Raw genomic sequence first — 13,385 nt, forward strand, 5'->3', positions numbered from 1 at the left:
TCACTTACTAGGCTATACACTAGTGGTAACTATTCAAGACAAAACATCCAGGCATTCCATCCTAACGGAAATGCGTTTCACGTGAATGGAGATGTTATCCCAGACCACTGTCTCTGCCCAGGACAGCTCACCATCTCCGATGGTTCTCATTTTAGGTAAACGACTCCCCCAAGTGGACCCTAATAAAAATGCATTACTCTCTTTCTCAACCTGCTGGTCTAGTCATTGGTGGAAAATTCCATTCTACTTTTTTAATCACATCCACTGTAGAGAAATGTAATAATCTACCAGTGAAAGTAGTATGCCTTCTATTTTAGTCTACACAAAAACAGATTGACAACAAAGAGCACACACCAGCAATTTATTACCCAATCAGAACACCTCTCTTTGCCAGAACATAGAAAATAAACCAATGATAAGAATCAAAACTAATTCTACAATAACATAGATAGAACTATAACGACCAGAGAGAGTAAGTAAGGAACTGGAATGTTTGAAATACTGTTTCAGAGACTTCATGAGTAAACCTTTGTATTGCTATTACATACAGATGTGTGTCTAACGAAACCATCAGAAAGCACATGGAAAAGTGTGCATTTGGTGTGTGTGAAGAGAGAAAGTCCAGTGGATTAAGTCAGCAAACCCTTTGGGTATCTCCCTCAGAAATTGCAATCCCATGATGTACCTGCTATACACACAAACTAAGACACGTCTCTTCCCCAGGACTGTATTATAAATTTGAGCATTCTTTATTCCTATACACAGACTCCTGTAACAGACTCCCCTTTACCTTTACACAATGTTAAGTTACAGTATTTATATTTACATTAGACACACCGGGCCAATAGAACAGGGGCACTGCTTAGAACTCCCCTCTTAAATACACACAACCATGAGATTTAATGGGACTTTTACAGTGTTGCAGGTAGAAATGTACCGCATAGAGCGGCCATGATGCTTTTCTCCTCATTATGGTTTGTTGTTTGTTCTGTTCAAAACATTTCTATCTGCAGCATTCTGGATTGGTCTAAGGTGATGACCAAAAGTGAATGGATGATAAGGACAAACCTCCATGTGTATAGTGGTCTCTGTGCTAACCGCTAAAGCTAGCCTTACAGTTTTAGGGTTATTCTAATGCTTGGCTAACAGTCTGAGGGAACAGTCACCGTGTAGAGACCCTGCTCCTCAGGGGCTGTCACTGTCGTACCTCTTCCTCCACCTCTTCCTCAGAGTCCTCTTGCTGGCGTTTCTTCTGCAGCAAAGAGGGAAAGTGTGAGATTATAAAAACTAATGCCGGGCTCCCGAGTGGCGCAACGGTCTAAAGCACTGCATCTCAGTGGTTGAGCCGTCACTACAGACACCCTTGTTCGAATCCAGGCTGTATCACAACCGGCCATGATTGGGAGTCCCAGAGGTCGGCATACAATTGGCCCAGCGTCATCTGGGTTTGGGCGATGTAGGCCGTCATTATAAATAAGAATTGGTTCTTAACTGACTTGCCTCGTTAAATAAAGGTTAAATACAACATTTTAATTGTAAGATGGTTGTGGAGATTGTCTTATAACAACCCTGTGGCAATCTTAAATTGTGTGAACACCACTGCACTGGTTCTCACCAGTTTGAGGAAGTCGATGAGTTTGTATGCGTCCTCGCCAGTGGAGAGATCCACAAAGTCCCTAGGGATCCGGTAGCTCAGACAGGGACTGGGCTGCACCGTCACATCACTGGTGGTGTAGCGGAACACAGGAGCTTCCTACAGATACAGACATACCACAAACTGGTGTTAACACAGGGCCTTCCTACAGATACAGACGTACCACAAACTGGTGTTAACACAGGGCCTTCCTACAGATACAGACATAACACAAACTGGTGTTAACACAGGGCCTTCCTACAGATACAGACGTACCACAAACTGGTGTTAACACAGGGCCTTCCTACAGATACAGACATACCACAAACTGGTGTTAACACAGGGCCTTCCTACAGATACAGACGTACCACAAACTGGTGTTAACACAGGGCCTTCCTACAGATACAGACGTACCACAAACTGGTGTTAACACAGGGCCTTCCTACAGATACAGACGTACCACAAACTGGTGTTAACACAGGGCCTTCCTACAGATACAGACGTACCACAAACTGGTGTTAACACAGGGCCTTCCTACAGATACAGACGTACCACAAACTGGTGTTAACACAGGGCCTTCCTACAGATACAGACGTACCACAAACTGGTGTTAACACAGGGCCTTCCTACAGATACAGACGTACCACAAACTGGTGTTAACACAGGGCCTTCCTACAGATACAGACGTACCACAAACTGGTGTTAACACAGGGCCTTCCTACAGATACAGACGTACCACAAACTGGTGTTAACACAGGGCCTTCCTACAGATACAGACGTACCACAAACTGGTGTTAACACAGGGCCTTCCTACAGATACAGACGTACCACAAACTGGTGTTAACACAGGGCCTTCCTACAGATACAGACGTACCACAAACTGGTGTTAACGGGACAATAAGCGCAGAAAGACTTTCACACATGAACAAACATACACATGCATATGCACAACAAAGCCACAGCCTGTGTCACATATTTGTCACTGACCTGCTGGGCTGTGTCACCCTCCTCTTGATTGGCTGACAGGCTGTTCCCGGAGGTAAGCTCCTCCCACGTGAACAGCAGTGAATCTGTCACCTCACCAAAGGGGTTGAGATCGATCAGCCACACCTTCCCCTGTCAAACACACACAGGGTCAAAGATGCCCATACTCATAGAAAAGCCTTGGCTACAACCAAACAGAAGCAGGAAATAATGTCTGGAAAAGTAAATGATAAAAGACTTACCCAGCTATCTCTGTAGACATCCAACACAACTGTAAAACAGAAAATATATTGCATTACTCTTATTACAATATATTCTAATTATCACACCACACTGAATCCCACTCACAGTCCTCATCCAGGAACTGATACTGGACGTGTTGGCTGAAGAACTCCTGGATGGAGTGGCAGATCTGGGCTTCCTGCTTAGAGATGTGGTGGTAGTACTGGGTATAGTCTCTCTGGGAGATACCTAAAGAACACACACACAGCTCTCAGAACAGATCTTCAGTCCACACAACAGCCCTAACGCTTGCCACACTGTCTTGGGAACAGTGCAAGTGAACACAGGCTCTCTGAATGTGGCTGAGGGAGGGTGAGAGTAAATGTGAATGGTGTGTTAACCTCTTCATACAGTACTTACCAATCAGCTTGTTCTCTTTTATGAAACACCTGAACTCCCCACCAGGTAGCAGCTCACTCCACTTCCTCAGGACCAGCTGAACTCAGGGGTATAACACAACACTATTAAATAGTGGGAAGGTGTGTGTGTGTGTGTGTGTGTGGAAAAGAGAGTGAATGCAGCTGAGTGCGTGTTAAATACCTCATAGTTTATGGCTGGATTTGGAGAATCCTCGTCACTGCTGCGAAGGAATCTGTAGAGGGAGATTGGAACAGTGACCATTCGGTTCTAGACTCACATTAAACTCACACACACTTGCATTCACACACATACAAGTGCTTCACACACATGCACACTTAACAAATGCTCCTCATTGGCCCCTTCACAATTGAAAGTTCAGTACTAAATCAAGTTTTGTATTAAGTCTTCCACCATGCCAGAGCTGTCTGCCAACTGGGCCCATTATCAGAGCGCCCCAATGGGAGCAGTACATCTATGATGAAGCGATCTCACCAAACCTCTTCCCAGCCCACTGCTGTCAGAAAGGCTGACTCACTGCCTGCAGTGTTTTCCACAAGTCTGGTTCATCCTTGGGAGCAATTTCCAAACTCCTGAAGGTACCACGTTCATCTGTACTAACAATAGTACACAACTATAAACACCATGGGACCACGCAGCCGTCATACCGCTCAGGAAGGAGACACGTTCTATCTCCTAGAGATTAACGTACTTTGGTGAGAAAAGTGCAAATCAATCCCAGAACAACAGCAAAGGACCTTGTGAAGATTCTGGAGGAAACAGGTACAAAGGTATCTGTATCCACAATAAAACAAGTCCTATATAGACATAACCTGAAAGGCCAATCAGCAAGGAAGAAGACACTGCACCAAAACCACCAAAACCGAAATCACAAGCCTGCTATTCAGTGGAAAGGGTGTATTTAAGGGTCTGGGTTTAAGGGTTTAAGGGTCTCTTTTCCATGCTTTGGTGTCCTTTCTAATGTTGAATACACTGGCCATACTGTCAATCCAGCATGATTTCTGCCACTTTCAAAACAACTGGAAAATCGGTACTGGGAAATCTCAGACTTCAGTGAGTTCAAGACAACTGGGAAGTCTGGGGGATAAAATGTGTTCCGACTGGGAAAATAAGTTTTGAATGGTCTCTTTCTAGAGTTCCGACCTGAAGATCACTGACGTCATGATACCTATCTCCCACTTAATACTAAGTGTATGTTGTGTAGTAAGCTGTTAGTATCCCATGTGCCTCACATGCTAATAATTTGGTCCCTTTTCCAAATTATTCAAAGTAAAGTTACACTTGTATTTGGGGAGTTTCTCCCATTCTTCTCTGCAAATCCTCTCAAGCTCTGTCAGGTTGGATGGGGAGCATCACTGCACAGTATTTTCAGGTCTCTCCAGGGATGTTCGATAGGGTTCAAGTCCAGCTTCTGGCTAGGCCACAAGGACAATCAGAGACTTGTCCTGAAGCCACTCCTGCGTTATCTTGGGTCTGTGGTTTGGGTCGTTCTCCTGTTGGAAGGTGAACCTTCACCCCAGTCTGAGGTCCTGAGCGCTCTGGGGCAGGTTTTCATCAAGGATCTCTCTGTACTTTTCTGCGTTCATCTTTCCCTCGATCCTGACTAGTCTTCCCAGTCCCTGTCGCTGAAAAACATCCCCAAGGCGTGATGCTGCCACCACCATGCTTCCCCGTAGGGATGGTGCCAGGTTTCCTCCAGAAGTGATGCTTGGCATTCAGGCCAAAGAGTTCAATCTTGGTTTCATCGAACCAGAGAAACTCTGGAGGTCTGTCAGAGTAGCAATCGGGTTCTTGGTTACCTGCCTGACCAAGGCCCTTCTCCCCCGATTGCTCAGTTTGGCCGGGTGGCCAGCTCTAGGAAGAGTCTTGGTGGTTCCAAACTTCTTCCATTTAAGAATGATGGAGGATACTTTGTTTCCAATGGTGCAGATATTTTTTGGTACCCTTCCCCAGATCTGTGCCTCGACACAATTTACATTTACATTACATTTAAGTCATTTAGCAGACGCTCTTATCCAGAGCGACTTACAATCCTGTATCAGAGCTCTAAGGACAATTCCTTTCAACCTCATGGCTTGGTTTTTGCTCTGTCATGCACTGTCGACTGTGGGACCTTATAAAGACAGGGGTGTGCTTTTTGAAATCATGTCCAATCAATTGAATTTACCACAGGTGGACTCCAATCAAGTTGTAGAAACATCTCAAGGATGATCAATGGAAACAGCTCAATTTTGACGCTCATAGCAAAGGGTCTGAATACTTATGTAAATGTGATCTGTTTTTTGTTTTTTTAATACATTTTCAAAAATGTCTAAAAACCTGTTTTCACTTTGTCATTATGGGTTACTGTGTGTAGATTGATGAGTATTTCTATTTATTGAATCAATTTTATAATAAGGCTGTAATGTGACAAAATGTTGAAAAAGTCAAGGGCGCTGAATACACTGTATATAGGATGAGCCTTAACTAGAATACAGTATATACACATATGAAGAGGGTAAAACAGTATGTAAACAATTACTCTCAATTTAATCATGTCTTTACTAATATGTCAAATTTGTTTCGATTTAGAATGGCCCATTATAAAATGGGTAGGAACAGGGGCAGGGGGAAAAGAAGTCATCCGTATGCACTCGAATAGCGAATAGAGGCCACTTTCCCACGGTTCGTTTTTCAATTATGCGTGTAGGCTACTCCTGTTTTATAGCGGAGCATGTGCTTCATATTAGCAGCTGAGAAATAAATATAGTAGCAGCTGGAATCCTCCTCTTTTTAGTGCCAACCATCAAAACTCCACACATCAACCACTGTTTGAGGAGCATTCAGCCTCTCACTGCGCGACAGGTGATATTCCACCCAAACTGAAATTTGTTTGGGAACATCGATAGTAACATGTTTTCCCAACTAAAAATATTGAATTAAACTCTTTACGCCCTCTCTCTGTGCGATTGAGAAAGGAAGGAGAGAGAGAGAGAAAAGGCACACGGTGGTGAGATATTTTGTAGTTAAAGGTATAAAAAAATATAAAAAATTCCCCATTATTCAAAATCAAATTCACTATAATTGTAGGCTAACTCTGTAAGTCGCCCTGCACAATCAGTGGCCTATATGTTCTCGCCCAGACTCATGGATAGAACCTTTGGAGAACAGCATAAGGTCCATTCAGTAGGCATAATAATACAGTCCACACTCAAAGGCAAAACTAGAATTTGTTTAATTTTCTAGGCTATACCTATTATGCAACAAAGACATAAAAAATGTTATAGTGCGTAATATGCGGTAGGCTATTAGACTATGTATTGTATAAAAAGCACAAACATTTTAATTCATTTTTGGGGGGGAGCTTGGGCTCATATATATATATGGGTGTTATATATGGGTGTTTCGAATGAATCATCACCTTAGAAAGCGCTGTCCATTTTGTGATCATCACAGTGAGGTGAGTTTTAAAAGCACATACTGTTTTGATAAGTATTTGATGTGATTTTCCATTGTATTTGCATTGGTGTCAGAGTGGTTAGAGGAACAATAGAGCACTGAGCACCAGACCATTAGGACCTGATGGAGGGACAATAGAGCCCTGAGTACCAGACCATTAGAACCTGGTGGAGGGACAATAGAGCCCTGAGTACAAGGCCATTAGAACCTGCTGGAGGGACAATAGAGCCCTGAGTACCAGACCATTAGGTCCTGGTGGAGGGACAATAGAGCCCTGAGTACAAGGCCATTAGAACCTGCTGGAGGGACAATAGAGCCCTGAGTACCAGACCATTAGGACCTGGTGGAGGGACAATAGAGCCCTGAGTACCAGACCATTAGGACCTGGTGGAGAGACAATAGAGCCCTGAGTACCAGACCATTCATAACTGATGGAGGGACAATAGAGTCCTGAGGACCAGACCATTACAACCTGATGGAGGGACAATAGAGCCCTGAGTACTAGGCCATTAGCGAGCTGATGGAGGGACAATAGAGTCCTGAGTACCAGGTCATTAGGACCGGATGGTCGTTAGTGAGTTGGGAGCTATCAACACATGTCCAGAGTGCATAATAGGAAATTACTGTGACTCAACGGTCACGTGGAATTTGATAATACGGTCACCGCAACAGCCCTAGTGCGAATGTGAGAGTGTGGGTGAGTGGAGGGGATTCTTACGGCTGTGTGAGGTCGTGGGTGATGAAGTCAGAGCTCTTGAAGAGCAGGAAAATATCGCTCAGACTCTGACACTGCAGGGAGTTGTTCAGAGCAATCCAGTTAGCATCCTGCAAGAGAGAAGGAAACAGACACACACTTATTCACTCAAAATTACCACTCCGACAGACACACTGTGGACAGTATTTTAACCTTATATTGGTGGCGTTAGAGGGTTGTGTCTCTCACCCGCGGTGCACTCCAGTTCAGTTTGGGAAAGACACACCCACCTAGGGTGTTGATGGCCTTCAGCACTTTAGAGTTGAATTCTGGAAACTCTGGAGCCTGGAAAACAAAGCATCACAACAGATCTTCACTGTATGCATATCATTTTACAAACTTGACAAAACTTATATGCAGATGAGTTGATCATATTTCACATTATCTACATTACTTACTGTTACAGTGGTGGTTGTCTCATCATCTGACCACTAATTTTGTTGAGAGAAGAAAATATAATCAATCAGTAAATCAACAGCCAAGCACTGAGCATAAAGTCTGTCTTCTCAGTCTCTACTTTACTAGAGAGCCGAGATGGAGTGCACCTCTGTCTGGAGCAAAATTACCTGAATGTCTTCCTCCTCTGAGTCACTGTTGTTGGTCTGATTATGCTGAGTGTTGTTGTCCCTGGTATGAGGAGAGATTTTATCAGGGAGTATAAGGGCAATTCCATGGTAACGGAATTACGCTGAGACTAAGATTTTTAATTTTAAAATGTATACCAAACAAGAACCATTGATTTCTATAGTTTAAAAAAAAACTTTGAACTCTATACACAAGGACTACTTTCAACAATTTCCATTGAAAATTCTACAAAAACACATTTACAGGAAGAACTATGCGGATACAAAGTTTGGGAACAGAATAAAACTGAGGGAGATTTTACCAAAACTATGCTACCACTTTGCATCAGCAGTTAATTTTTTTGACTGTGTAAATTGTTCAAAGTAGTCCTTGTCCGTTTTTTTGTTTGTTTTGGGTATACATTTCAATTTTAAAATTGGTGTCTCTGAGTAATTCCCTTAACATGGAAATTACCCATAAATTACAGTGTATGGGAATAGATACAGGACACTAGATGTATGTGCTTTAAGGGTAAGTATGCTTACCCTCCAGAAACTACTAGTGTTCCATCGTCCAGCAAATAATCTATTACATTCTGAGGCAGTGGGAGAATCAAACTGAAAAAAGATAACACCAAACATTAGGCCTACATAACAAACTATCAGACTAGTATTGACAAAAGATAAGAGACCTGAAAACAAATAGTCTCAAAGGTCGAGAGATTGATCTGATGCAATATCAATATCATCACAGAAGCATTTACACCTGGCACTTCTAACAAATTCAAATGTTTAATAATAGTAAAGGACAGGTGTGGTTTGTGAGAATTGACAATTAGCTGATAAAAGTACAGTTTGGCTGTGTTACAATATCAGACGCACACGGGTATCACACACACAAGTGATATCATATTGGCTAACACAGCTTGCTAGCTAAACAGACAACTATACGTTAGCTACTCAAATTATAGCACAACCAGTGTTTATTTGACAGTGACGAGATCAACAACTTATCTGAGACTGTGTATCTGGTCAAGTTAAGGAGTTCACCTTTTGATAGTATGCTTCTTAAATATCGGATACCAGACCGAAAACTGACAATTTACAACTTGCTCCTTCTTCATACTGCAAATGATTTACCGGAAGTGAGTCCAACCACATAATAGTTCCCCTAAGAAAAGGGCGATTAATATTGGTTTCATGTAGTTTTCAACCTCTCCATAACACTAAAATTATAATGGCTTGTATTTATCGAGTTTTAATTTAATTATATTTCAGGTTAGGTTATCTGGAATGGTTGTAGACCTTCTCTAATGTATTATAATATTTTACAGAAGAGGGAGATTATTTGTGCGTTGCACAAGTAGGCGTGATCAATGCTTTATTTATTTTTTACTTCTTTAACTTGACTTGTGACTAAAACCACTTAATCTTCATGTGAGTACTGCACATGTATCCAATTTAGAAGTAACTATGTTTTTAGTTTTATTTTAATATATCGATATGTTTTAAGAATAGTTACATAACAGCATGCATGTGGGTTTTGCTAGGAATGAGCTAGCAGACTATGCTCCTCTCCATGGTGAAGGAAGTTTGAAGTTCATCAGAAACTTCCTTCACCATGGAGTGCAGTCTAGTTTAGTCCGCTAGAAATTAGCTTGGTAACTAGCTAATTTAGTTGTCTGATGAATCGGGCTGTAATAGACAATTACTTGGTATAGTATATAGCTAACTAGTTAGCAAAATTACAGCCTCAAACGAATGCCTACAAAATAGTGTGAATGTTCTTTACAAGCCAGAATGTTGAATATAATTACATTAACTTGCTATACCGGTTTTCTGTGCGGCTTGTCAAAACTATTGTTTACCCGACATTTTACTGAGCTGGTAGTTGGTTCGGTTCAGCATCGAGATAAAGTTAGTTTTATGTGGGATATTAGGTTCTCTCGTCTAACTATTTAACCAAGCATGCCATGAAATTTGTGTATTCCGAATCTAAAAAAAAATGTTAAGATTGAAATTCGAATTTAAAAAATGAAACAATGAAACTTTTTAGTGTGTTAAGTTACGTAAATATTCTCCACCACCCCGATTCAGAATCGCCCATGTAAAATGACCTAGGTGCCAAACCGAACCATATAGAGGACACAGTATAAATCATAATACCCATAAAACCTTGCATTCAAAAGGGAAATGGTTCCAATCGTTTTTCTGCCATTAATTTTTCCCATAGGGGATTTGAGAAACACTTAAAATAAGGGCTGTGTTTTGTGTAGGCTTACCCAGGCGTGACGTTTTGATAACTGTTTAAATCTCTCTCCGACAAGATTACTTTTATCAATATAACGGATTTGTAGTCTTGCAAGAAGTCTACTTTGACTTTAACTAGCATTTTTTAATCTGAAAGTAAATAGATCCGAATACATTAATAGTCACCTTGTCCGTGAGAGATTTGCATGTTTATCAAAACGTCATGCCAGGTTTGGCCTACATGAAACACAGACCTTATTTTAAGGGATTCTAAAATGAATGGTGGAAAAAAGATTGGTACTATTTCCACAGACAACAGGTAGAGTACGTTTTTAAATGTAATTTTATTTAACATTCTGGCTTGTAAGGAACATTTACACATTTTTTTCAGGCATTTGTTTCAGGTTGTATATACCAATTACCTGTGTATTACAGCCTGATTAATCAGATTAGTTAGCTAGCTGCTTCAGCCAACGCTGCTAGCAACTTTCTTGTGTTGGACAATAAAAGTTGGTAAACCTGGCCTGTGATGAAACTGGCCTTAATGCATGCCGTATAACTATCAGCATTGTACAAAGCTCTATTAATTATGAACTCTTGCATGTAATCATTTTTTTCTGGATTTGGGCATACAAACTAAATTCTCCATTCATTTTCCTGAGAACAGTACTGGAAAGATGAGCAGCCCTCCCAAACCGACAACCATACCTCACATTGTAAAAGAGGAGGTAGATATGATACAATATCATGCACATTGTGTGGTGTAAATGACAATATTACAAGAGTCTCTTGGTTTAGCTATATCACATTACTCAATGGTATTCTCTTCAGGTCATTGCATCTGGGAAATGGTTGAAACTTGAGAAGACCACCTATGTGGACCCTGTTGGAAACACAAGGTTTGGAACAGCTCAATGAGTTCCATAAGCGACTTTTGATAAACGCTTTTTTCCCTTCTCCATTTTACAATACATGTTTTCTTTCAATAGAACTTGGGAGACTACAAAAAGGACAACCAGACAGGCCAATGCAGCAGATGGTGTGTGTACATACATTTCATACTGATGGATAAGCAGTGACATTTTTGAAATTGATTCCTGAGTTATATTCCAGGTGTGGGGATCATCGCCCTCCTGAAGAGGACCCTCCACAAAGACTGCGTAGTCATGGTGAAGCAGTTCCGTCCACCAATGGGGTGCTGTACCCTAGAGTTCCCTGCAGGTGACATGGGTTTACGGTCACATCTTGAGACTCTGTTCAGACACAGTGTATGTATGCCTGTCATTGCTGTATTTTTCCTGCTGTGTTCTGATATCCATGTTTGCTGTCTGTGTGTGTTTTTGCTGTTGCTCAGGTCTGATTGACGAGGGTGAGAGTGCAGAGATTGCTGCTCTGCGAGAGCTGAAGGAGGAGACTGGTTACAAGGGGGAGGTGGTAGGAGTCACCCCAGGTAAGGTCTTATGAACACACACACACTCTCAAAACACAGGGCAGATTATGTCCATGTACCAGTTCCATCAGTGAAGACAAATTCAATATGCCTGTGATCTTCTGAGTGGCCAGTTTTACCATTGGGCATGTGAGAGTGCAGTATGATGTCAGCGACTAGTGGGGCAGTAGCACACAGCAGATTACAAGTTTGAACTCCCCTTCATCTCCCCTTTCCTCTCCTCCTGACCTCGCAGTGACCTGCTTGGACCCTGGCCTCTCTAACTGCACCACACAAATCGTCATGGTTAACATCAATGGAGACGACCTCGAAAACACCAACCCCACACAACAGCTGGGTAAGTTAGGGGTCACACTCTTAGAATGTTATGAATCTAGAACATGTTTTTATTGTCAAGCTGACATGTATTGTACATGTTTTTCCTGAACTTGTTCTTATTTCTCTGCTTTCTTCTCTTTTACTCGTTTCCAGGTGATGGAGGTAAATATTATTTTCTTTATCACATTTAGTTATTTTTTCACTATTAGAATAACATTGAACTAAATCTTATTATGGCATCTGTTTTACTTCCAGAATTTGTTGAAGTTCTTCTTCTACCTCTTGATGAATTCCAGAGGGAAATTGATGGTGAGCAACGATTTGACGTTTCTTCTTCACAATAACACAATTTTTAAGTCATAATGGAATCCAATTTGAGACAGAAAAGCATATTATTACTGTTGTTATATTCTGCTAGTGATTAGCTGAAGAGATCATATTTGCATGATCCCCCCTCTTCATACAGACCTGATGAAGAAGGAGAAGATTGTGGTGGACTCTAAGGTTTACATCTACGGCATGGGGATGTCCCAGGCCTTCTTTAAACCCAATGAACTCCGAGTGCTCAAACAGTGAGAGAAGGATGGGGAGAGAAAGTAAAGTGGAGAGAGTAGACTAGATGGATGGGAATAGAGGGAGAGCGTATTAGGCTGCCGACTCCTTTTTTTTCTAGTCTCTCTGTTACACTACGAATATGGACTAAGCCAGGGATGAAGCTGTCAACAGGGTGGCCATTTTGTGGCTTTAAGCTGTCATCTTGGGGATCAGGCCATGAGATTTATGGAGTGTTACCCTACAGCTTGTATTTTCCAAGACCCACCGCCTTTATCAGTATCCTCTCTTTATATTGAGGTATGCGCCACACGTCCCTGCACCTTTACCTGTGGGGATAGTCATAATTAGATACCATATTTGTGGTTAATGTGATATTACAAGCTGTCCGATAATACAAATGCTTACACTGATTGGAAAATATTTTCTAAATTCTAACTGTGATTACATACTGGAACATTCCCAACTTTCACTAACTCTACTACAGCTTCACTATAAAATAACTTTTAAAAGGTACTGTTATAATAATGTGCCTTGAAAGATGTTACTCGCAACTGCAATACTTTTGTGCATGTCGGTGCATTTATGTTGACACCCATTAGTTCACACCAATGCTCTGTTAGACCAAGGTGCAGGTGTAGATGTCTCCTTACTGGTATAAAGCTGACGTGCAGCTGATCCTCACATTTTATTTAGCAATTAACAGTAATTGAATTAACTTTATGTCAATAAACGTGTTATTCTTAAAGCAACATGTGGGCCTACTTTTCTTTTGACTCTTTT

At 41.5% G+C, this 13,385-nt stretch overlaps 2 protein-coding genes across 5 annotated transcripts; one reads left to right on the plus strand and one right to left on the minus strand.

The window, feature by feature from the left end:
* Positions 1–344: 344 nt before the first annotated feature.
* On the minus strand, positions 345–9,203 carry LOC118366281 (cell division cycle protein 123 homolog). The gene is made up of 13 exons (XM_035748830.2): positions 9,083–9,203; positions 8,579–8,650; positions 8,036–8,096; positions 7,868–7,900; positions 7,659–7,754; positions 7,434–7,540; positions 3,440–3,491; positions 3,260–3,335; positions 2,966–3,088; positions 2,860–2,888; positions 2,621–2,749; positions 1,616–1,753; positions 345–1,252 (listed from the first exon to the last, which is right to left on the minus strand). The coding sequence occupies exons 1-13, from the start codon at positions 9,154–9,156 to the stop codon at positions 1,196–1,198; spliced, it is 1,047 nt and encodes a 348-aa protein (XP_035604723.1). The 5' UTR covers positions 9,157–9,203; the 3' UTR covers positions 345–1,195.
* Positions 9,204–9,267: 64 nt separating this feature from the next.
* On the plus strand, positions 9,268–13,354 carry LOC118366282 (ADP-sugar pyrophosphatase-like). Of its 4 annotated transcripts, XM_035748831.2 has the most exons (10): positions 9,638–10,601; positions 10,950–11,010; positions 11,114–11,181; positions 11,272–11,321; positions 11,396–11,503; positions 11,637–11,732; positions 11,968–12,069; positions 12,204–12,212; positions 12,306–12,359; positions 12,517–13,354. In XM_035748831.2, the coding sequence occupies exons 1-10, from the start codon at positions 10,558–10,560 to the stop codon at positions 12,624–12,626; spliced, it is 702 nt and encodes a 233-aa protein (XP_035604724.1). In that variant the 5' UTR covers positions 9,638–10,557; the 3' UTR covers positions 12,627–13,354. The 4 variants fall into 4 exon arrangements, with proteins under 4 accessions (XP_035604727.2, XP_035604726.2, XP_035604724.1 ...); XM_035748834.2 differs by lacking the exons at positions 9,638–10,601; positions 12,204–12,212; positions 12,306–12,359; positions 12,517–13,354 and adding an exon at positions 9,268–9,499 and having other exon boundaries at positions 11,968–12,173; XM_035748833.2 differs by lacking the exons at positions 9,638–10,601; positions 12,204–12,212; positions 12,306–12,359; positions 12,517–13,354 and adding an exon at positions 9,272–9,469 and having other exon boundaries at positions 11,968–12,173.
* Positions 13,355–13,385: the final 31 nt, after the last annotated feature.

Source organism: Oncorhynchus keta, chromosome 33 (assembly GCF_023373465.1).
Source record: "Oncorhynchus keta strain PuntledgeMale-10-30-2019 chromosome 33, Oket_V2, whole genome shotgun sequence".
Lineage (NCBI taxonomy): Eukaryota > Metazoa > Chordata > Actinopteri > Salmoniformes > Salmonidae > Oncorhynchus > Oncorhynchus keta.

Coding starts and splice junctions, on each gene's coding strand:
- LOC118366282 (XM_035748831.2), top strand. CDS start 10,558: ATGAATGGTGGAAAAAAGATTGGTACTATTTCCACAGACAACAG. Junction 10,602..10,949: donor ACTATTTCCACAGACAACAG/GTAGAGTACGTT, acceptor TCCTGAGAACAG/TACTGGAAAGATGAGCAGCC. Junction 11,322..11,395: donor ACAGGCCAATGCAGCAGATG/GTGTGTGTACAT, acceptor GTTATATTCCAG/GTGTGGGGATCATCGCCCTC.
- LOC118366281 (XM_035748830.2), bottom strand. CDS start 9,156: ATGAAGAAGGAGCAAGTTGTAAATTGTCAGTTTTCGGTCTGGTATCCG. Junction 7,541..7,658: donor TGAACTGGAGTGCACCGCGG/GTGAGAGACACA, acceptor TCTCTCTTGCAG/GATGCTAACTGGATTGCTCT. Junction 3,492..7,433: donor ACCCACGACCTCACACAGCC/GTAAGAATCCCC, acceptor CTCCCTCTACAG/ATTCCTTCGCAGCAGTGACG.